At 43.0% G+C, this 26,039-nt stretch overlaps 1 protein-coding gene across 1 annotated transcript in view; it reads left to right on the top strand.

Moving 5' to 3' along the window:
• Positions 1 to 26,039, top strand: part of LOC126334107 (Down syndrome cell adhesion molecule-like protein 1 homolog) — a 102,957-nt gene that overhangs the window by 24,935 nt on the left and 51,983 nt on the right. The window contains exons 4-6 of the mRNA XM_049996798.1: positions 9,749 to 9,892; positions 20,309 to 20,464; positions 22,480 to 22,619. Of these exons, the coding sequence (XP_049852755.1) occupies positions 9,749 to 9,892; positions 20,309 to 20,464; positions 22,480 to 22,619 (440 nt within the window). The remainder of the gene's footprint in view (positions 1 to 9,748; positions 9,893 to 20,308; positions 20,465 to 22,479; positions 22,620 to 26,039) is intronic.

Genomic DNA, 26,039 nt, shown 5'->3' with positions numbered 1-26,039 from the left:
GTTTTTACCCCTTCTGTGAAAGAGCTATAAGCAGTCAGATCAAACATCGATAAGGAAATCACAAGAAAATTACTTACAATGCTGCACAACTGGTAACGCCTCTTCGCTGCTGACAGGCAAATTCTGGGTTTCTAGGAATACATAACTTTATTTATGAGATACCACATTTGCATACCTGTTGAGTATGACACAGTATACCAATTACACAAACGAAAGCTAAATGTGAGTAGCATTTTACTAATTCGTGCCGATAGAGGCACGCTTGTGTACCGATACTCAGTTTTATAAAAACAGACTTTCGCCGTTGGGTTATCGTGGGTAGTTTTATTTCATTTCTTATAATACAGTGCACAATTTTAGCAAGGTTTCTTTTACTGTTGTTAAAACAATACAAACCTGAGAGAGAAATTAATCATCAACGATATGTGCTACTTCTCTGATGTTATCTGTAACAGTCTGACAATGCGCATGCAGTTTATTGATTACATGCATGTAGAAAATTTCTTCTGAGCTAAAGCTGACAAACAAGGTTTGAAGAAGAATAAAATGCCACTACCAGACGACAGCTAATGTAGAAAATACTTTTTTGACTATTTTGGCACGATGCGCTCTCACTATACATAATACAAAAGCTTCGAGATGCATCTGCTGCCTGGCCGTCTATTAAACCTGAGAAAAAAGTCCCAGAAGTTAGCCCTTTAACCACATACGGCTATTTTGGGTTGAGAAGTGAAGGGAATTATGTTCAAAGTTCCATTAAATTGATAACTTCAGCAGACAACAGAATTGCGTTTTAAAAAATGTAACAGAATTCGCGACGTCTTATCTACGTTGGGTGACGCTTACCGTTATGCTGCTAGCTGTCATGTAGCTGTTGCAGCTCCAGACGTCAACAACAGCATGCACTGGGTAGCCGAGACAGCTAGTTCATGGCGAATCGGTCAACCAAGTAAATGAATGTACTGAACATGCTCCAAACCACTACAGGGAGCCTACGTGTCAGAACTCTCAACTTGTGTGCCGCAATGATATTATGATAGAAAAATGAGCCTCAGGAAAGAGTATTTGGTGGTCTGTTGGAACGATGGTACGTTTGTATGATGGTGGTCTGGATTCGATTCCAACTTCTGCCGATTGTTTATAGTATTGGGAGACAGATACTATTCTCTTCTGGCTACGCCAAGGGAAGAAGGTATAATGGCATTGTGGTCTGAAATTCACATTAAACATGATATTCCTCCTCTACCAAGTAGACATTAGATTGAATGACAATAAAGTCAGGAGTGGCGAAATGTGGGAACTCTATCACGAATAACCTTTCTTATACTAGTTATTTATTTCTAGTGGCGAAACAAACGCTATGTAGGGTAGCAGGACACTTACTCCATCTTTTATTTGAGCTACTACATGTTGATAAAATTGGTTCTGAACTTGGAATGCAATTCAGACCGCCCTTAATGCGGAATTTGATCCCTTCGTGACAATACAGCTCGACTACTATTTGTTGTTTGTTCAAAACTGCAGATTCCTCGACATCTCCACATATTGCGCGTGAATGGGTTCGAGTTCTGTCCCGGTACTAAAGTTTTCATTATGTAATTTCAAACTCTAGCATGAGAACACCTATCTGCTGGTGGATAATAATTTTGATTTTTAATGAATTTTCATTCGTTGTCAGCACTAACGATATCTGACGTTTTTGACTCCCAGTGAGACACAGAACTATTTGAGAGATCACTGTAAGTTCAAGGATGTTATTCCGAGCTGCTGGTGGAGAAAAATTCGGTAGCTGACGTCTGTTTGTGTGTAGTCAATAACGATATGTGTTGGGTTCGATTCCCAGTCAGCACTGAACTCGTCGTTTTTTATTTCTAGTTCAAACATGCTCACATGTCTTTCCTGGTGTATCAAATCCATATTTAACAGCGATAGGTGCCGGGTTGGTGTCCTGCGAAGCAAAAAATTAATGTTTCGTGTCGTCATTTCAGTTAAAACATCTAGCTACTGCCGAGAAAATCCGATGCGTCACAGTTGATTGTGCTTCGATAACAATCCGATTAGGTTCTGGGTTCGAATCCCTGTCCAACACAAAGTTTTACATCACGGAATTTCAAGTAAGTTAATTGTGAAGGAGCAATATTTAACATCTCTCGTAGTTCGTTAACAGAGACAATAGATGCAGGGTAGGAAGTCAAGTCCTTTAAAAATGTTTGCGATATGTAATTTAAAGGTGATATTTGCTAACTGATGCTGTCTAAAATCAAGGCATGTCACTTTCTGTGTGGTTAGTCAGGAATGACTGTTAGTTTCCGTCAGTTACGAAATCTTAGTCTGCATGACCTGGGTTTGAATCCATATGCAGAACGAGGCGGTTCGTCGTGTCATTTGAATTTCATACATACTCTCAATTAGCTGCTAGTGAATAATGTAAATTTTTAATGTCATTTTGTGTTAAATAACAAGTACGATGTGTTACTTTGAAGAGGAAATCAAGAATACGATGAACGTACTACGTGCATTACCTATCTGATGCAATAATGATAGTGGTAACATTTCACATAGGTCATTTATTGCAATAAATGGGAGCTTACAAGCCTTAAGGACAGTCTTATCTGTGATAAGGTTTTCCCTGATATTTGTAGACTCGTGGTATTTCTTTACATCTTGAGTTATTGCGATACAGAGCAGAGTTTTCTAGTGGTGACTTGTGGGAACCATTTTCAATAGTCAAACGACTGTACCAAGGAGCGATTAGAGGACCTGCTAGACAGCTGCGTTATGTGGGTTGCATGTGAATCAGGTGAAAGGCAATTCAGGTAGTTCGGATACTTTTGAGCATGACTGTACATCACCGAAAACTCACCGTCTTACGAGCGGGAAGTACACAGCTGCAGACTCTTGCTCTCTCGCCTCGTAAGTTGCTTGCTACTACCCGATTCATGCTTCTGTTCGTTTGGAATCTCATAATCGCAAGGTTATTTGTAGGCAGGATGACTCTGTAAGATGTTGTCCCATAACGAACTGTTATATTCTGCCGTTTCATTATTCGGGATGACGCAGTTCATCATGATCCAAATCACTGTCATTTCCTCAAATGAAATTTTCTTTCATACCTAAAGATATTCGACTATCAGTCCATTTAGCTACCGAACTTAAAGACATGGAAAGGAGTCTGTAGAAATGGAAGGTTGCTTACTAGCCGTGCGCCTTGCCTCCTTCCATTTATACCAAGTTTATCTGCCACTTGTCACGACTGGCTATAGGCAGGACACTTTATTTGCATTTACCTTAAGTCTCATTGCGTTGATTTATTACGCGGAAATGTATTTTATAACACTTTAGTGTCGTCGGTAAAGGGGCTAGTATTTCCAGTCTGTGACTACGGGAGAAATGCTCAGCTCGCACAGTGCTTTGATGTGGCTGGTGTGTCGTGGGCACTTAAGAGCTGTGTTCTCGTTTGCGATTGTCTAGTGGCTACCGACGGAAGCTTACGGCGCCCATCGGTCATTTCACTGAGTCGGGTTTAACGGCCTGTACCAAGACTCGTGTCTTGAGAAGGTCGAAGGCAGAGGTCAACAGTTTAAAGTGCTTTCTGGGGCACCACAATTTACGGGATATTGCTGAAATAAGTATTTTGTTACTGCAATAAACGGTACAAAATTTGTTCTATCTGGCTTATTGCCTATTGAAGTGTATTGAATGAACTGAGGAGTGGTGGAGGAAGTGAGACGAAACACTGCACACTAAATTGCAAGAGGCACTGGCATACTCCATGAGTAGCAAGATAATAATAGGAAATGTAAGACAGGAAAGTGTATATTGAACAATAACACCGCAGTGGAGGACAGTAAAAATCTTATGCTTTTGCCGCTCTGTAACACAATGAAAGGTATGATTAGCCGGCGCCTGAAGAGACACAGTGGCCATTGTCTTCAAACCTCCAGTTAAAGTACGCCAACACGTCAGGTCCGTGCAAGATAATGTACGCCTCAGAAGTCTTGGCGTCTGCAAAGTACGGCCTGAGTGCAGGCAGCGTTACGTCGGGCAGACTGTATACACGAGATACCACTGGTTTTAGAGACTACGCCAGGCATAAATAAATTCGCGGTATCTGAACATGTTTTGATAAATGGACATAAACATTGCGCTGATCGGCAGCTCTGTCATCACGAGAGCTTACGATTTATGGGATATCGTGATAAAGGAAGCTAATCAGATCGAAGTATCTAATAACACTTTCAACTAAAAAGGCATAATGAAGCTGAGAACTGCGTGTAACCTGGGCATTGTTAGTTTAATGTGGGCGCAGCTGACGGCTTTGGAGTGAACACCGTTGACGCCAATATATGGACGAGAAATATTTTAAGAAGTTATACAAAAATTATCTACCTGATGATCAATTTCTCTGATATAACTCTTGATGACAGTCACTGGCATCACCTACACCTTCTGGCTGTAGCTTATTGTTACACTTGTTGGAAGTCAGTTCGAACGTGGCACATCAGAGCCATTTCCTGTCTGCCCCGAAATATCTTTACTCGTACGTTTTCTGTACCACGCACTCGCACGAGCGTCCCACTCATCTCAAATGCTGTTTGTCGCAGATTGTGAAAAAAGTTTGGGGTTACTCATTGCTCTATTGTATAATGACACTGAGCTTTACATTCGTTATACTTGACTGACTGTAGCGAACATATCTGGTTCAACATAGCGCTGTATTTGAGGCAAATATTCGTCTGCAATTCGAACCCTTGCAGGTGTATGTAACGTAAAAATAAAAAAAAAATGGCCAGGTGCGGGTAGGACTCACGCACTGCGGGTGCTGTAAGAACTTTATGAAGTATATAGAGAGTTCATTCACTTCGGGAATCGAAGACTTCGGCGATTATCGACATTGATACTGACAAGACGTAAGTCTCATAGATCCCAATAATTTCGAGAAAGTTTTAATTTCAAGTTTAAAGTCGGATAATAAAAGGCGAAAGGAATATTTTTTCATGTGATATAATTACAAACTGACAATTTTGGATTTGTTTTCATTTGGTTGTACAGCGAATCCTTACTTCTTGGGAAATTTCTCGATTTTGTCGTCACCCTGTAGGTTTTGATTAGTCAGTTCTTGAGTATCAAAATAGGCGACATAAATGGCCGTATCTTTCAGTTGCATTGACTTAGAATCTAAAGTTTGTTATACCACCAATGGACCGTTAACCTTAGAAATTTGAACTTGAAATTTGCACCCTTTTGCGAGAGAAAGGTGTTTTAACACACGTACGGACACACAGACACTCTGGTGATAATTATTTTTGGATCTTTTGCTTCGGTTAAACTGTGAAACATTGCTTCTCGACTAATTTCATGATTCTAGGTCAATGGAGAGTCTCATGTAGGTTTTGATGAGTGAGTTTGAGATTATAAAAAAAAGGTAACATAAATGGCCGTATCTTTCGACTGCATTGACTTAGAAGCTTATATTTCTTACACTACTACACCTGCAAGTGAATATAGACCTTAGTATGTAACATATATTTCAACTTGACTCGTCTATCTGCTCTTGAGGAAGGACAGACAGACAGTCAGATAACATATGATTTGTGATATAATTACAAATTCACAATTTTTAGAATTTTTCCCTTACTTTTACAATGAATTCTTGCTTCTTGCCAACTTTCACGGGAAGTGCACTATAGGTTTTGATGAGTGAGTTTGCGACTATCAAGATATGCGTCATTAGTGGCCGTATCTTTTGAGTGCATTGATTTAGAAGCTTCACTTTTGTACTTCACCAAGGAACCGTAGATCTTAATGTGTGAAGTGAGTTTCAATTCAGTACGCCTACACATCACTGATAGAAATAGAGTTTGAACAGTCGGACAGACAGGCAAATAGATGGAAAAGAAAGTGATATTATCTTATTTACCGGTTAACTTCAGAACTATAAAAACCTGACATAGTTTCTGTATTTGAGTTCCGTAATGTAATTTGGTATCGTGTTTTGGAGTAACTCAAATCAAGCTAAGGTATTCCAGATACAAAAACATGTAATGTATATAGCAATTACGGAGTAAGACTGAATAAACCATATAAAGGCTTTGGGCATAATGCTTACTGCTTTTCGATGTATTTGTCACTTAGTGAAATTAGTCATAAATAATGTGCGTCTTTTCCAAACGAAGGATTCTGTTCACAAACTCAGTGCCAGGAATAAGAAACAGCTGCATAAAGGCTTAAAGTAACTCACTTTTGTCCAGAAGCCTGTCCATTACTCAGCAAAATCCATTTTATTGGCTTTTCGGCTACAATGAAAAGATATACGAGGTTGACCAGCTTCGCCTGCTCTGTTACGGAATTGATGTTATCTATGTCAACTGGCCTCGGAACATTTTTGTCTTATTTTGACGATGCTTGGATACGATAACCTTGCAATTATCTTGCGCAATTCAGAGTGTAAACGAGAAAAAGGCTTGCGTTTATCAATTACCACGCGATTTATAATCATCTCACATAGGATCTGAAAAAAGGTAACGAGCACATCCGTTCTTATGTAAGTACAGTGCACAAAAAATTGTAATCCCTGGAGGAATCACGCTAATGCCTTGTAATACATCTTCTACCATCATTTGTGTGCGGAAGAGATTCCACAAGTTTTGTGAGGTACAACGCATCCAGCTGAAGGACTTATCGATGAGGAGATCTCGTACAGCCGCTATATTTCTGGAATGTTCATTGTTACGTTTCAACTGTTGTTCGAAATAGTTCAATGTATTGTTTTTGCGTTTAAGGTCGGGTGATTAGAAAAGAAGCGATATTATGGCCTATGTCTCCAGCCAGCTACTGTCCATTTCTGTGTTGTCTGCCCAAATAAAGACTTGCAGTTTCATGTGCTAGTGTAGAGTTTTTCGTGGTAGACGACTCCAAATGTCCGTTGCATGCAGTTCCCTCGGCCTAATTCGCTCGGAAAGTGACTGAGATGGACGTGCATCAGGGCCAGCAGCGACTCGTGACGGGTTTGAAACCGGTTATCATTCACAGCGCGTGACACTCACCTCCAGTGCTTGTATGTAACGATGATTTTTCAGCCACTTTTCTTATGGCATGTTACGTGGATGCAAGTAGTACATCATTCCTTGCAGACACTAAGGGCAGTCTGTGTTAATACACCAACAAATCGGTAATCTTTGGTCACAATGTGTTTAGGGACACGTCCAAACATGGCAGCTCCCTTCTACCATTCTGTGGTGACTACATGTCCACCCACTTTATAGCACTGATTCCAGATAACCGTGTGCTGCAAATACTGCCATGACTTACGTCAGAGGTGCGAGGATCACATAACCAGCTGATACAATTTCTGCATCATTTACAACGCACAAGAAGCCATTAGTGTGTTATTTTAGAGACATGAATAATATTTTGAGCGGTGAACTTAATATTGCTTTTATGGGATGTCTGTAATGTGGATTATCTCTTGACTACAGGCCTACGGACAGAACACTGTAGCGTCTAATCCTTACTCAATCCAACAAGATGACGCTTCCGACATGTCTGCTTATGTGCATATATATGCACCCACTTTTAATAGACTTTGCCGTGGAAAATGAGTGTAACGTTTATAACTGGAAGAAGAATATAATAATTCCAAATTTCAAAGAAAGCAAGTGCTGACAAGTGTGAATATTAATGAGCTGTAGATTTAATTAGTCTTGTTTGCAAAATACTAATAGAAATTCCTGACAAAAGAATGACAAAACTGGCAGTAGCCGCTCGGGGAAAATCAGTTTGAATTTCAGAGAGAGCTTAGAAAAAACTTTTGACAATGTCAACTAGAACACTTTTTCAAATTCTAAACGTAGCAGGGAGCGGAAGGCTATTTACAACATGTACAGAAATGGGACGCCAGTTAAGATTCGGGGGGTGGGGGGGGGGGAGGGGCATTAAAGGGAAGCAGTGGTTGAGAGGGGAGAGAGGGAGGGATGTAGCTTATCCCCAATGTTAGTCAGTATGCACACTGAGCAAGCAGTAAAGAAAACCAAAGAAAAATATGGAGTGTGAATTTAAGTTCACGCAAGAAAAATAATAACTTTCAGATTTGCCAATGACATTGTAATTCTGCTAGAGACAGCAGTGGACTTGGAAGAGCAGCTGAACGGAATGGACAGCGTCCTAAAAGGAGTATACAAGATGAACATCAACAGACGCAAAACAAGGATAATGGAATGTAGTCGAAGTACATCAGATGACGCTGAGAGATTTAGATTAGAAAACTAGTAAATAAAGTACTACATGAGCTTTGGTATTTGGGTAGCAAAAGAACTGATGACGGCCGAAATAAAGGGCCTATAAAATGATGATTGCCAATGGCAAGAAACGTATATCTGAAGAAAAGAAATTTATTAATGTCGAATATAACAGTAGGTTCGGAAGCCTTTTCTGAAGGTATATCCCTTGAGTGTAGCCATGCATGGGAGTGAAACGTGGATGAAAAACAGTTTAGACGAGAAGAGAGTAGCGGTTTCTAAAACGTGCTGCTACAGAATAACGCTGAAGATTGGGTGGGTAGATCGCGTATCGAATGAGGAGGTACCGAACAGAACTTGGGAGATAAGAAATATGTGGTACAATTTGGCTAGACGAAGGGATTGATTGACGGGATCACAGATCACGGGATTGTCAGTTTAATTTTGGACGGAAGTAGGGGGGGGGGGGGAGATAAAAACTCGTTGAGGGAGACCAAGAGATGAATACAGTAAGCAGATTCACAAGGTTATACATTGCAGCAGTTATTCGGAGATGAAGAGGATGGAGTAGCGAGGAGAGCTGCATCAAATCAGTTTTCGAGCTGAAGACTGTAACAGCAGCAACGGATAACAATAAATAATGTTTTAAGGGCGATTCATTGATGATGTTACCCACTCTCAGAGATGATGAAGAGAGGTAAATGCAATACCCTGGTCCGGAAAAGACCAAATTGAGATTTATAAGCGAAAACTCTTCAGATACTTCTAACAGTGGAATGTATGTACCGCTACTGTTGCTGCTAAGATTGTACGTTAAGCAAACTTCAGAGGTGGTTGTACAGACAAAGAAAAGGCAAACATGGACTTCATTGCTTCAGAGATATGGCCACTACTTCAGTACAAGAGATGTGTTTCACAGTACCGCGGATAGTGAAGCGCTCGTACATCTTAAGATATACGTTTCAGAGCTCATGATTGTTTTAGTGCAGACTGCCACCTCCGAAAGCTGCCTACCTTACAGTATTAGCAACAACAGTGCCTAGTTATGCATTAAATTGTCAGAGGTACGGGAACGATTTTCGCTGATTACTTTCGATTCGGTCGTTTCCGGCCCAGAGTGCCTTCAGTCAGATTAATGCATTTACTCTACTCTATCATCCCTGAAAGTTTGCAACATGATCAAGGTATCATTATGTACAATTCTAAGGAACTGTAGAAATAAGCCAACTGAGAAGTATTCACATTATTACGCAAATGATGAAAATTTTACTGTTACGAAGAAGATTATTCTTTCAGACATCCATGTTGTTCTCTTAAATGAAGGAAAGCGTGAATACACTACATTCTATCATGTGTTTTTCATAATTAGATTAATTTTTCTGAAAATATTGTTAATGTAGAAATCCGGAGCGAAGGATGCCAGGTAAAAGGGACATTGAGCTCATTTGCGTAACGGTTAGCAATCAGAACGTACTTTTAGACCGTTATGGTTCCTCTGCTGTCTGTTCCAGTTCCCGGTTCGCCTCCAGAGGACGTCAGATGTGAGCCGTCGTCCTCCAGCAGTTTGTCTGTGTGGTGGTCTGCTCCCACTACACAAATCAACGGAGTTCTGCAGGGGTACAGGGTTCTGTACCGAGCCTTATCTGACTGGGATGGTGAGCGCTCCTCTCTAAGATTCTTTAGACAGCAGTGATAAATTTAAGTTAGGTGAGGAAAAGTTACGTTTGTTCCGTATGAGCAAACCAAACAAACAACACGTTTAGCGACACTGTATCTGGCGGACCGCTTGAATTTGCTCGCGCAGCTGCCTTCGTGGCTACCTTCAGTACTAAATAATTCAGAAACGGAACATCGTACCAAATTTTTTTCTTTATAATTATTTCTCAGCACAGCCTCCCCCACAGCACCCTCACATACTTTCCTGACTGTTCTCTCCACCCTCTATATTAGCTGAGCACCCAGCGTTGTCTGGGTACGTATTAAATTACATCAGTCCAGTTGCTCCGTCTCCCTTTCTCTGCCCATTTTCCCCTGTCTTCATGTCCTTCTCCTCACTCTCTCTGTCCACTGTATTCTCCCCCCCCCCCCTCCCCAATCTTTCCCCACCTCCCCCTGCTCCTTCCTCTGTTCGTCTGCTTCTCCCTCCTACTCTATTATTCCGCACTATCTGCTCCTTCCATCTCTGTCTATCTCCTCCACTCCCCTTTTACTCCACCTCCTTCTGCTGGCTCTATCTCATACTCACTCCCCCTATCTCCTGATCCACTTCTTCTGTCCACCTCCTCCTCCCCATCCATCTGTCCACCTCTCCTCCCCACCCCTAGTTCGTATCATACTTCCTCCTATCTCCCTCCATATCCTCATCTCATCTTTCCTTCCACTGTCCATCTCCTGCTCCCTCCACCCCCCCCCCCCCGCCACCCCCGCCCCCCCCCCCCGCCACCCTGTTGTTCCATCTTCTCCTCTTCCTCCATTTCCTCTTTCCCCTCTCTCTGTTCATCTCCTCCTCCCTCAAATCTGGGTCCATGCACTCCTTCCACTTTTCTGTCCATCTCTTCCTGCCCCCTACTGTCACCCCTCAACATGAGTTTGCTGGTTCTTACCCCGACAATATTTCTTTCCAGACAGTAAGTAACGTGTGTACGAAGTTTGGTTGGAATCCATCTCTGGGTTTTCGAGGAGTTTTTTTACCTGTTGTCTCCCCGCAAAACTCACATATTTCACGCTTATTTGTACACATATTTCATTTGTATTTCTATCTAATATCTCCCTGAAATTATTTTTTATGCACCTCAGTTTTTATGTTGTCACATTTCCTGAACTGTGTGTCCTACAATCATATAATTTTGTACATACATTTAGCGATACATGTGTACACTATGTGCGAAATATGCTGAGAAAGTGAGTCAGTATCAAAGAAGCAATTAAATTTAAACGTCATTCATGAGGCAACATTTTCACGATTTTCGACCTTTATGACATATATCTCGAAGTATCTCTCCTTTGAAGATTCAATGTTGTAGACACAGTTATCGGCACACGTGGATAATTTATACGAAGTATGTTACGAATAGAGCTAGTAGCAAAAAGCAAGCACTCCGTCTTCAGGCCACAAGTGGCCCATCAGGACCATCCGACCGCCGTGTCATCCTCAGTAGAGGATGTGGATAGGTGGGGCGTGTGGTCAGCATACCGCTCTCCCGTTCGTTATGGTGGTTTCCTTTGACCGGAGCCACTACTATTCGGTCGAGCATATCCTCAATTGGCATCAAGAGGCTGACTGCATCCCAAAAAGAGGTAACAGTGCACGGCGGACCGGTCGGTCACCCATCCAAGTGCAGGCCACGTTCGACAGCGCTTAACTTCGGTGATCTGACGGGAACCGGTGTATCCACTACAGCAAGGCCGTTTCCAGTTAGTAGCAAAGCATAAATTTAATCGTCATGCATGATGCGGCAGTTTTTTTCACTCATCTCACTTTTTTATATCATCATGTCTGCTGAACTACTTGTCGTACAATGTCATAATTTTTCAGGTACAGTCAATGATATATGTGAATACTGTCTGCAAAAAGTGTCGCTAATGCGCATTTGGTAGGAAACCAGTAATATTAAATGATCGTGTCTGATGTGGCAGTTTTACTGCATGGACAGCCGAAATGTATTAAGCAGTGGGCTTTTTTCCTTCATTTTGTTGAAGTTGTCAGAGAGAAAAGTTTCGTAAGGGTTTGAAATTATGAACACAGGTTGTTGTAAATCACTAAGTGCTCTCATTCTCAAATATTGGCTGAGTAAGGTCTGGATATTCGGGCGTCGTATGCTTCAATTCTTTTTCACCCACACCCCTTCGATTAGCAGGTACTTTTAGCCACACAGCGATTCTACCCAGACAGTACGTGATACGTGTACCCAATCTGGTTGAAATCGGTCCAGTGGTATCGGAGATGTGTAACATACACACATACATACCTGTGCTTACGTACATCTATTTTTATAATATGTATGGATTTTGAATGTCACATTGAAACGGGTCGGAGCAAGGATTCCAGTTTAAATTAAGTGCCATCAATACGCTACATATCTAGTATATCTTTACTGTGACGGAAGACAGCAAAAATCCATCCACAAGTCTGTACTATGTTAAAGTTCGGACATTATTAACACAGTATTCTCATAATTCATTCGGTTTCTGCTTACAGTGAAATGCAGCAGCGTGATACAGGTTACACCTTCACACACTGAGCATTTTCAGATAATACTCTTCGACGACATGTCAGCAATAACATGATGCAATCTTAACTAAAACTGACGTTTTTATAGCTGTAACAGCTCTAGTTCACACTCTCACCCATTGTTCTCAAAAGGGCAGAATATCCTAAAGATGGTTTATAGAAGAATAAAGTTGCTAACAATAAACCGAAATCACCATAATACTTGGCGAAATGGTTTGATACAAATACAGCAAATAAACTTTAACATGTCATTCCAGTAATGCTCAAAATTCCTGTTCTTTTGTTAATTCAGTATACCCTGAGATCAAATTCTTTTTGGTGTTAAAATTATGTTACACACCACGATTAGAAACCAGATACGTGCGTTTGATCAACATAGCCTGCATTCAATATAGAGGAACTACACTCCTGGAAATGGAAAAAAGAACACATTGACACCGGTGTGTCAGACCCACCATACTTGCTCCGGACACTGCGAGAGGGCTGTACAAGCAATGATCACACGCACGGCACAGCGGACACACCAGGAACCGCAGTGTTGGCCGTCGAATGGCGCTAGCTGCGCAGCATTTGTGCACCGCCGCAGTCAGTGTCAGCAAGTTTGCCGTGGCATACAGAGCTCCATCGCAGTCTTTAACACTGGTAGCATGCCGCGACAGCGTGGACGTGAACCGTATGTGCAGTTGACGGACTTTGAGCGAGGGCGTATAGTGGACATGCGGGAGGCCGGGTGGACGTACCGCCGAATTGCTCAACACGTGGGGCGTGAGGTCTCCACAGTACATCGATGTTGTGGCCAGTGGTCGGCGGAAGGTGCACGTGCCCGTCGCCCTGGGACCGGACGGCAGCGACACACGGATGCACGCCAAGACCGTAGGATCCTACGCAGTGCCGTAGGGGACCGCATCGCCACTTCCCAGCAAATTAGGGACACTGTTGCTCCTGGGGTATCGGCGAGGACCATTCGCAACCGTCTCCATGAAGCTGGGATACGGTCCCGCACACCGTTAGGCCGTCTTCCGCTCACGCCCCAACATCGTGCAGCCCGCACTCCCTTTGTGGCTCAATTCCCGAAACAGTGACATGCGTATATTTTATTTCTAACAGAGAAACGAGCCAACTACAAATTTTCTTAGATTTAACAATACCAATTTTCATAGATTGAACGTCAGAAATGCTTTCATAATGAAATATTTCCACAAAAGCTTTCATCCCCACTTCACCCCCATAGGATTTAAATTTCCAAAACCAGTGAAACATATATTTTTTTTTATTTTTGATGGAGAAGCCATATTTAAATTTGATAGATTTATCTTCAAAAACGTTTTCATAATAAAACATTTTCATAAAAAATCTCAGCTCCTTTTTCACGCCCTTAGCGGTTCAATTTCCAAAAACCCGACACACGTATTTCTTTTATTTGTAACCTAGAAGTCAAATACCAATATTCACAGACGTAGCCTTGAAAGTATTTTAGTGGTTCTTTAAGAATGATATAGTTTCAAAGAAAAAGCTTTCGCCCACTATTTCACCCTCATAGGGTTAAATTTCCAAAAGTACTGAAAGACGTATCAGTTTATTTCTGCCGAGAAACCGAATAGCAATTTTCGTATGTGTAGCTTCAAAATTCGCTTAAATCTGACACTTTTCAAAATAACTTTTGTCCTCTATTTTATTCCCTTAGGGTTGGAATTACGAAAAAATCCCTTCTTAAACGATACCATTGGTATAAAATCCACACCTTCACCAAACTTCATGTTCCTAGCCTTAGCAGCTTGGGCTGGACTATGAGAATTGTCTTTTATGTATAGAGATAATGCTACTTTTTACTCAACAGCTTGTCATCTGCAAACGATTCATGTAAATTTTATCTTATCTGTTATTAAATTTTCTGCTGTTAATTTAGTGTATTGACTCGTTGATGAACATGGAGATTTTATTCACAATCTGGTCGTACGGAACTAGACGTGTAAAATAAATAAAATAAACATAATAAAATAAAACAATTTAGAAAGTAGGATGCAAGTGCTCTTCCGAGACGTTGGCAGAGGAGATGAAAAAACGTGGGTGGCAGCATCAAGTCATTCAGCAAGACATATGCCTCATAAAATGATGGTACTGATTCAAATGGTTTTCAGAATTCTACATACACCTAACTGCTGAGAATCATGGGTTTCAGGATGTCGTATGAGAAAGCACCGCTTCTGTAAACGTATTTTCACGTACGCGTTCCTTCAGCTAAGAAAACAAATGAAAATCGCTTGATGTATCAGTGTTTATAGGATGAATGCGTCTAAGTATCCACTTGAAAGATACAATATTTACTGAATACATAATGTTTACTGAATGCCACATATGGCGTGTAACCAAGTGTCCTGAAGGGAATATCACGAAGTACATCGTTACTGGTAACCTCTCTTGCCGTAGTGGGTACACTGGTTCCCGTCAGATCACCGAAGTTAAGCGCTGTCGAGCGTGACCGGCATTTGGATGGGTGACCACCCGGGCCGCCATGCGCTGTTGCCATTTTTCGGAATGCACTCAGCCTCGTGATGCCAGCTGAGGATCTACTCGACCGAATAGTAGCGGCTCCGGTCAGAGAAAACCATCGTAACGACTGGGAGAGCAGTGTGCTGACCACACGCCCCTCCTATTCGCAGCCTCATCTCAGAATGACACGGCGGTCGGATGGTCCCGATGGGCGTCTTGTGACCTGAAGACGAAGTGCTTTCCTCTCTCTCTCACACACATGAGTAGTGTAGTGTGGTCCTCCGTTATGCATCTGAGGATTTGTGTCTTATATTGGTAAGTAAGCGTGTGTGACCCCTTTTCATGGACTACTCGATATAGTCTGCCGTATAGTGATCTACTCAAATTTCACTTGTTGTCAATAGCAGTCTATAAAATATTCTTCTTGCTTTTCATGAGTAAAAATCTTTTTTGTATGTGGGTTTCAATAAACTTTTTCAGCGCGTGATTTGCGTACACTTTCTAAGAATTTAATGCAGTCGTTACTAGCGTAACTCAGGGCGACAAAATTTTAAATACAGTAGATTCCAGAAGCGATTTAAAAAGATCTAGAACATAAAAAATGAATATACTAAGAAGAGCTACTAATACGACGTTATGGAGCTAGCATATAAAGCAACAGGAAGATTCAAAACCATTTATGTAGTACAGATTAAGCCTCTACCTACCTGGTACACATCACGCTGAGACTGTAAAGGAGTTGGCAAAAGTGACTGTTGAAGGCTGAACTCATACAATAATTCAGTTACCTTACACAGGCTTTATGCACAATATATAACATAAACGATAACGGAATCGATAACATATTAAGGACAGGAAAGGGTACACATTACTAGATGCCCAGTTTTATAACAATCTGGGAATTGCATAATATTATTTTCTGCCATGGAATAACTCGACACGGAACCACCCTTAAGAAACACTACTGTAATCTGTGCACAATGGAGTACATAAATATGAGTTAGTAAAATATGTGGCCCTACTTCCAAATACTAATTTGGCAAACTTAAATAACACTTAATATCCCACAGAAAAAGACTAATCTTTGTTAAATGGTCAAAATATACTAATTTTTAAGACACGAAAGGTTATGCGTCATGATAATCGATTTATTGAGTAAATTGTGGGTATAATTTATATTGGAACACAAAAATATGAAATGTATATAAGATAGGCATCAGACTCATCCAAGCACAAATGCAGTTGACCAGTTGACATGTACGGATGGAACTGTTCGTACGATGGCTTCCCTTTTCTGATTATCAACATTAACGCTGTCTGTAATTTTTCGGTGTTGAGCTGCAGTCATTGCGCACCACAAAACTGCAAAATTATGATACGTGCGTTAATTAACCTCTTGCGGAGAGTGATGGAACACTTGGGAAACTCCTTCGCACTAAGTTGCAAACATGTTCATCGTACACAGCTGTCTCTCGGAAGCAGCCACGCGCTTGCCGCCAGAAATCTGTAAGTATGCGATTATTGCACCCCTAGACGAATGGAAGGATAGAATCCGCTGCGGTCGCCACTTTCATGCACCAACTCTCTCGATCGGAGTCCTCCAAAGAACTCGTCTCAAAATTCTTTCCAAAGAACCTATTCTCCGAAAATGCCCTCCCTATGGAGCACCACGGAATATACACACTGCCAATAGAATCGGTAGGTAGTCTCAATGCCAGTCGATAAGCATATTCCGAGACAGAGCCCCCTTCCCCGAGACGGAAAAAACCACTCTCCTACTGGAGTTGCTCGCGCCAGACTCCCGCGGTACGTTTTCTTACGTCACCGTCTGATTTCCGGTCACGCCCTTACTTTCTGCGAGTGCAAGATATCGCAAGGTACAGGAAACTAAAGAACTCTAAGAAACACAGTAGCTATGCTAGTGAGACAGTGTCATTCACCCAGCAGCGCCGGGCCATTTCAGACTCTGAGGGCAAGTGCTTTCCAAGCCAAAATAATCTTCTCTCAAAGAAAGGTCATCTCAAAGCCGGCCCGCAAACACCTGTGAATTCCTAAGAAAATCTTTCTAATTACAATTTCCTGGACGCCGGTACGTCGTGCGTCAAGGTCTGAAAAGAGAAAGAAAAGAAAGTGAATGTACCATAGTGAGTTAAATCCACGATCTTCGGGGGCTGGCCGCAACCCCCCCCCCCCCCCTCCCACCCCACACCCCACCGTCCTGGAGCCACGTGTCTTCGTGTCTTCTGTTCCCGCACTGCCCCTGGCATTGTCCTGTATCCCTGAGCTTCCGCCATCCCAGAACTGAGTGATGACTCTCCGAGCAGCATGTTTCTCCCCACACAGAGCCAATACAACCTGCCGTCAAGATTACTCTTCAGAAAGAATTACCCAGCGCAACTACAATGAAGAACCAAAGAAACTGGTACACCTAGGTAATATCGTGTAGGGCCCCTGAGACCACGCAGAAGTGCAGCAAGACGGCGCGGCGTTCACTCGACTAATGTCTGAAGTAATGCTGGAGGAAAGTAACACCGTGATCCCTGCACGGCTTCCATGAATCCGTGAGAGTGCGAGGGGTTGGAGATCTCTTCTGAACGGTACGTTGCAAGGGATCCCAGATATGTTCAATAATGTTCACATCTGGGGAGTTTGGTGGCCAGCGGAAGTGTTTAAACTCAGAAGTCTGTTCCTGGAGCAACTCTGTAGTCGTTCCGGACGTGTAGTGTGTCGCATTGTTCTGCTCGAATAGCCCAAGTTCGTCGAAATGCACAATCGATATCAATGGATGCAAGTGATCAGATAGGATGCTTACATACGTGTCACTTGCCAGAGTCGTATGTAGGCGTATCAAGGGTTACATATCACTCCAGCTGCATACGCGCCACAATATTACAGAGCCTCCACCAGCTTGAACAGTCTCCTGCTGACATGCAGGGTCCATGGATTCATGAGGTTTTCTCCATACCCGTGCACGTTCATCCGCTCGATACAATTCGAAACAAGACTCGTCCGACCAGTTCGTTTCCAATCATTAACAGTCCAATGTCGGTGTTGACGTGCCCAGGCGAGACGTAAAGCTTTGTCTCGTGCAGTCATCAAGGGTGCACGACTAGGCCTCCGGCTCCAAAAGCTCATACCAGTGATGTTTCGTTCAATGGTTCGCACGTTGACAATTGTTTATGGCCCACCACTGAAATCTGCAGCAGTTTGCGGAAGGGTTGCACTTCTGTCACGGTGAACGTTTCTCTTGAGTCGTCGTTTGCCCCGTTGTTGCAGGATTCTTTCCGGCCGCACAGATGTCGCAAATTTGATGTTTTAACGAATTCCTGACGTGGTAGTAAGGGAAAACCCCGAATGACACTTCATCGCTACCTCGGAGATGCTGTGTCGCATCGCTCGTGCGCCGACTGCAACATCACGTTCAAGCATACTTAAATCTTGATAACCTGCCATTGTAGCAGCAGTAACCGATCTAACAACTGCACCAGACACTTGTTGTCTTATATAGGTGTTGCCGACCGCTGCGTCTTATTCCGCCTGATTACAAATCTCTGTATTTAAATGCGCATGCCTATACCAGTTTCTTTCGCGCTTCAGAGTATATTCTGAGAGACTGTGGTACTATCTGGGAAGACGTTACATAACTGTCCGTACCCACATTTAACGTATTAGGCAGTTATATCATATCTGTCAGAAATATCAGCAACGTAATTGGAATATGATTGGACTATGGATGATGTGCAACACACTTTAACAGTCAGAGTAACAATTCCTCGCTACTATAAAGCATAGGAGCATGAACTCATGTTTCTGGTTCATTATTTCAGATGTAATCTACATATTCAGAACTATCCGGCAGGGTAGCCGAGAGCGCTAACGCGCTTCTTCCTGGACTTGGGTAGGCGCGCCGACCCTGGATCAAATCCGCCCGGTCGAATAACGACGAGGGCGGGTTGCCGGTCAGCCTGGATGTGGCTTTTAGGCGGTTTTCCACATCCCGTTAGGTGAATACCGGGCTGGTCCCCACGTTCCGTCTCAGCTACACACCTCGCAGACACTTGAAATGTTCGCAGTATTCCATGGCTTATACTAGACACAGACAGCTGGGGTACACTTATTCCGTCCTGGGTGGTATGAGGTGGCGACAGGAACAGCATCCAGCCACCCCTAAAATTTACTGCAGACCTCTTAATCTCGGGAGTAATGCTTGGATAGAGACTCTACATATTCAGAACGACTCAACGACTTCTGTGCGGCACTAGCACACTGTAGAGTACAGTTACCGAACAAACTTATGAACATTTTATTATATAATGACACTGCCAAGTAACCGGCAGCAGGGGAGTAACTATTCAGAAAGAAAAATTATGTGAAAAAGACACTATTATGCACAAGAAGCACTGCTTTGTAATGATTAAATTGTAAAATACAAAGGTCATTAAATAATGATAATAATTAATGAGTGGAATTATTATTGTTCTTGAAGTTGATTGTTGACGAAATACCTGTTGGTTCGCTACTGGAGGCAAGTTTTTGCGAGATTTCCTTCCTGTCTTACGGATCACCATTTGCACGGATTGATTAACAACCAATGTCTCTTCTTCCCTCTTCAAATTTCGTTAACTTAAAAAAAAATTCTCTTATAGATGAGAGTTGGGGACGAATTTCAAGAGCAATATCACCTATCTGCCACGAACTCCAAACTTGGCGGAATTTGGTATCGAAACTGCCACTCAGAACATGCATACGAACAGAAGAATTCCACATCTCAGCCCTTCTTAAATGAAATACTTCAGCCAAATATCAGGAGACGGAGTATGATGTTGTGAAAGTACTTCCAAGTGTTAAAAATTATGTTAGAATTACACCTATCTCATATTACAGCTGCGCACATAGCACACTTACTAACAACCTTACAGTGAAAACTCGCAACCCATTTAATTTTTCGTTAATACAGAAGGGATGACTACTTCTCATTGTTCCGCGCTAGATTAGCCGTGCGGTCTAGGGCGCTACAGTAATGGACTGTGCGGCTGGTCCCGGCGGAGGTTCAAGTCCTCCCTCGGGCATGGGTGTGTGTGTTTGTCCTAAGGATAATTTACGTTAAGTAGTGTGTATGCTTAGGGACTGATGACCTTAGCAGTTAAGTCCCATAGGATTTCACATACATTTTAACATTTTTGAACTTCTCATTGTGGCAGCTTTGTGGAAAACTGCTCATAGCTAATCACTCGACGCCTGCCTCAGTTGGCTCACAAGATGATTCCATCTTTTAAATGTGATGCACGAGTACATATATAAGAATGGTGGCCTATTAATGCTTTATGTAAAATTTCAATGCTCGTTGCAGAGCCTCCGGCACCCTCAGAAAGAGTAACAGAAGAGGAGAACGTCGAGCTGGCTGACCTTCAGAGCTTCTGCAACTACAGCGTGGAGGTGAGGGCGTTCACCAGGAAGGGCGACGGCACCGGCAGCCGCCCCGTCTTTTGCAGAACTTTGGAGGACGGTGAGCGACCCAGCAGGTGGCGCCTCTAGCGGGCCGTTTCAAACAGAGTGTGGCTGCTTTATTGCAGAATTACAGAACAAAAAATAAGTCTCTTTCGAAATAAATCAAAGCTTCCGATTCCATGGCGAATAGTAATGTGTTTATCAGTAAGCTTTTAGCACCCTACAACAGTGAATCAGCTGCCTGTCACTGGTAACTACTGTACTTGATTGCTGTCGGCACTATACTGCAACAAACACCACGCAAAGGGTTGTGTTTGATTCACATCTCCCATGTCGGATTCCCAACCATTTCGCCATTATGAGCCAATAAGCCAATATAATGCTCCTTATCTAAAAAAAAAAAAAAAAAAAAAAAAAAAAAATTCAAGAACAACGAAAACTGAGTAAATCATTTCTTGTACAACCTATGCCCACTTTCTCTTTCGACAGTATATTCCTACCAAATCAAATTTCCACCAACTGATTATGAACATATGTTTACACACAATCGCTATATCAAACACTAATATTTTTTCTTAGATGCGTAATAGGTGCTATATTTGTGCAGTCCACATCACACTAGTCGGTGTTTATAATCCAGTCTGCAGGCTATTACGTATATTTCAAAAACTGAATTTTCTGATGGTAAAATATAAAACAATATAGGTCTTCCAGTTGGACTTTAAGATGTTTCTCTATAAATTTTCAGTCGGTCATGTGGTGTCTATTATATACAATCGTTACACAGAATGCATTTCTTGATCTTATATATGATGCCGCATATTCAGTACCAAGTGTACACAGTAAACTCATTTTAGAAGGGGCAGTCAAATAAAAATGAGACAGATGGAATTAAAGTTAATTGTATTATTTCAGATGTAATAGCCATAACTGTTACCGCTTTTATCACACTGTGAGACAAGAAGATCAGTGCTTTCATGAAAAAATTTGTCAATGTTGTTTCGGCTACTGTACATAAATTTGGCTGGGGAGCCCTCACACATCATCCATACAGTCCCGATCCCAGCCCATGAGATTTTAGCATTTTTGGAGCCCTGACGAAAGATATTCGTGGCCGTCGGTTATCGTCGGACGAAGAGGGGCAAGTCTGGGTACAGTCGTGGTTCCGTGGACAGCCTCGACCATTTCTTCATGAAGGCGTTGACAGCCTTGTTTATTACTGGGAAAAATGTGTTAACATTTATGACGATTGCCTTCGAAATAACAAATACTTACTTACCTTTTTTCCATTTTTCTCTTTTCCATTTGACGGCCCCTTGTACATCATATCGCAGCAACAGTCAAACTAATGATTATAGATTCTACTGTAGCACAAATCAGTATGGATGTTGCCATTTCTCAAATTCACTATTTGTTATTCAGCTTCATATTATTCAAAGTTACAACTGTTTTTATGGACCTGCAGCATGCTGAGACTTCCCGTTATTAAAGCAAATGGTCGTAACTCCCTTGAAAGTCGCATCAAGAAGTATCCTTTATTTATTGGCAGTAACTAGTTGTGGATATAATATCCATTTTCAAACCATCCATCCTCGTAAGTAGTTAAAATACACTCAAATACGAATTCTTGGAAACATACACAGTAGATAATCCAGAATGGCAATACAAATAGATCAACAAACAATAAACATACTATGCTTACAGTACAGAGAGAACTGAGTTGTTGTTATAATTATCACATCCTACAGAACAAATGTGCATTACTGAGGCCGTTGATTTCCTTGTGAGAGCAAATGTCTCCTTTCTCGAATATTAAAACATTAGACGCCTGATGAAGAGCAAAACATTAGTGCTTTTGTTTCAGACTGGCCAACAAAGCCGACTTACTGCATTATAACCACACAGGCCTGACGAAGTGGTACCTAGAGCTAGTGTAATACGTGACAGCTTGATGAGGTTTACCTTTCAAGCAAGCATCTGCGCAGCACGTTTAATAATAAGTTTTCTGCTATCGTCTTATTCTACTTCGTGTACAAAGTTAATGATTAAAACTAGATCTAATCCATTTTGTAGTTCCAGATGAGCCAGCCGACATCAAGGCACTTGTGGTGGATTCAGAGACAATTCTGCTTTCGTGGAGACCACCAAAACATCCCAATGGAATACTTACGAAGTACAAAGTCTACATTAAATCGTTGGACGGATTTGGTTTGGTATGTACTGCTTAACATTTTTGTTCTTGGATTTTTTAACCGTGCCCACTCTCTCTCTCTCTCTCTCTCTCTCTCTCTCTCTCTCTCTCTCACACACACACACACACACACACACATACACACGCAGTTGAATATGTGTATCAAATGTTTGGTTATATGTTAATCATAACGTATCATCTAGATGCTCTTATATGTGTATGTATGCGGAAAAGAAATACTGTTCTCGTTGTATGTTTGTTGAACATTAGAGAGTATGTAGTTCCAGCATTTAAGCTCTCACGTCGATCGTTGCAAATTATGCAAAAAAAAAGCTTTCCTAGCAAAAATGTCACACTTTTAAGCAACAATCCACTAATTCATTTGCAGGGCATATGAGTTATTTATTGAGAAGGAGCTGGTAGGAAACGGTGTAATGCTTTCTCTCACCCAGTCACAGTCCTGACTGATCGACTCAGGGTTTGACATTAGTGCTAATGGAACCTCTTCAGAGGTCACCAGAGCCAATGTCTTCTGTACTGCCACAGTGAGTAATAGAGATACCGTAAAAAAAATTGTCTTTTACTGCACCAATGCATCCCACAGTGCCCAACAAAACGGTCTGAAGAACATTTTATACTTAAGTCATCATTATACCTCGGCTAACATATGAACAGTAAATGCCTTGTACTCACACTGTGCAACACAGTTAAAAGATTACTTCATCGAAACGTCGTAATTTGTTTCCCATTGCGACGCAGAACTTTGACATTTGGCTCAAAGTTGCCTTAAACCTGCGTCTATAACGGTGCAAAACCACGATGCTGTGTAACATAACCATCGGGTTAGGTGACGCTTCAGACAGCAAGGCGTCAACACGTGTGAAAAAGAGGCCAGAGATCGGAAGTTCATGTGAGATGGAAGATGGCTTAATGATGCCACATCGGCACAAAATTTCACCGCAATTCTTTCGGATGACGTGTTACATAATGGGAAGATCGTCACACCCCCTCTTACCCACAATTCACCACATCTTTTGACGCGTCTGCGATGGAGATCAGTACGGCGATGCCCAGAGTTGAAACCACGCGGTTTTCTTATGGGTGGTTAAGAAAAACATATCAGACACAGCGCTACCCAGAAAAAAACACGAAAACGCCTGATAATACACTCCTGGAAATTGAAATAAGAACACCGTGAATTCATTGTCCCAAGAAGACGAAACTTTATTGACACATTCCTGGGGTCAGATACATCACATGATCACACTGACAGAACCACAGGCGCATAGACACAGGCAACAGAGCATGCACAATGTCGCCACTAGTACAGTGTATATCCACCTTTCGCAGCAATGCAGGCTGCTATTCTCCCATGGAGACGATCGTAGAGATGCTGGATGTAGTCCTGTGGAACGGCTTGTCATGCCATTTCCACCTGGCGCCTCAATTGGACCAGCGTTCGTGCTGGACGTGCAGACCGCGTGAGACGACGCTTCATCCAGTCCCAAACATGCTCAATGGGGGACAGATCCGGAGATCTTGCTGCCAGGGTAGTTGACTTACACCTTCTAGAGGACGTTGGGTGGCACGGGATACATGCGGACGTGCATTGTCCTGTTGGAACAGCAAGTTCCCTTGCCGGTCTAGGAATGGTAGAACGATGGGTTCGATGACGGTTTGGATGTACCGTGCACTATTCAGTGTCCCCTCGACGATCACCAGAGGTGTACGGCCAGTGTAGGAGGTCGCTCCCCACACCATGATGCCGGGTGTTGGCCCTGTATGCCTCGGTCGTATGCAGTCCTGATTGTGGCGCTCACCTGCACGGCGCCAAACACGCATACGACCATCATTGGCACCAAGGCAGAAGCGACTCTCATCGCTGAAGACGACACGTCTCCATTCGTCCCTCCATTCACGCCTGTCGCGACACCACTGGAGGTGGGCTGCACGATGTTGGGGCGTGAGCGGAAGACGGCCTAACGGTGTGCGGGACCGTATCCCAGCTTCATGGAGACGGTTGCGAATGGTCCTCGCCGATACCCCAGGAGCAACAGTGTCCCTAATTTGCTGGGAAGTGGCGGTGCGGTCCCATGCGGCACTGCGTAGGATCCTACGGTCTTGGCGTGCATCCGTGCGTCGCTGCGGTCCGGTCCCAGGGCGACGGGCACGTGCACCTTCCGCCGACCACTGGCGACAACATCGATGTACTGTGGAGACCTCACGCCCCACGTGTTGAGCAATTCGGCGGTACGTCCACCCGGCCTCCCGCATGCCCACTATACGCCCTCGCTCAAAGTCCGTCAACTGCACATACGGTTCACGTCCACGCTGTCGCGGCATGCTACCAGTGTTAAAGACTGCGATGGAGCTCCGTATGCCACGGCAAACTGGCTGACACTGACTGCGGCGGTGCACAAATGCTGCGCAGCTAGCGCCATTCGACGGCCAACACCGCGGTTCCTGGTGTGTCCGCTGTGCCGTGCGTGTGATCATTGCTTGTACAGCCCTCTCGCCTCCGGAGCAAGTATGGTGGGTCTGACACACCGGTGTCAATGTGTTCTTTTTTCCATTTCCAGGAGTGTATAAATGGCGTCAATGAAACTTGAGCGTTCATTTCCACACATTTCATTGTCGAAAACGAAAGTTCGAAGGACGATAACAGGACGACGTCCTTGACACCTTTCATACTGCTCACATCCCACGTAAAATTCAACCCTTATCTAAGGACATGATTGTCCCGCAGTCCCACTGAACGGTATCGCGCCTCTGTGGAGTGCAGTGCGACCTCAGTTTTTTGTGCAGGGTGGAACCATTGGGGACAGTTTAAAGCCACTGAACGGAATAGCGCCCCCCCCCCCCCCCAAATCCCCTCCCACAACCGTTTGGCAACTCCATAAGTGCCAGCCACCTGTCTTTGTTGAGCGCTTTAATAATAATCTGTACAGACACTTCGACTCCCCTTCAGGTAACTACAATCCGTTGGTGCTATAGTGCCTGCGTATTAAGCATACAGAATACAAGGGTCATCGAAATTGTTGTCGGCTATCAGGCGCCAGAGCAACAGTGGAGCGCTACTTAGTTGAATGGGTGTAGAGATGCATTTTTAACGTAGTCAACAAAGGTGTGTTGGACACAACGAAGTGTTGCCAAACGTGGAGGGAGTTCTTAGGGGACCCACCTCCTGTGATCATGCCACATAAGGGCGCGAAAAATGAGGGCTAAAAAGGGGAAACACTCTTTGCAGCTTTGGTTTAGATTCTAATTTCGCCGAATGGGTTTGAATGTTCCATGGTGGCTCTGCGCTTTATACTAGAGGAAAAACTGCAATCGCACTGCATTCCAAAGGGGTCATATACAGTTCCGTTAGCTCACGATGTCCTCAGGGAGAAGGGTTGAAAAGTTTGCCGGAGGGAGGGAGGGGCGTTAGCAGTGTGAAAGG

Source organism: Schistocerca gregaria, chromosome 2 (genome assembly GCF_023897955.1).
Source record: "Schistocerca gregaria isolate iqSchGreg1 chromosome 2, iqSchGreg1.2, whole genome shotgun sequence".
NCBI lineage: Eukaryota > Metazoa > Arthropoda > Insecta > Orthoptera > Acrididae > Schistocerca > Schistocerca gregaria.
This window is presented reverse-complemented; position numbering and strand designations above follow the sequence as displayed.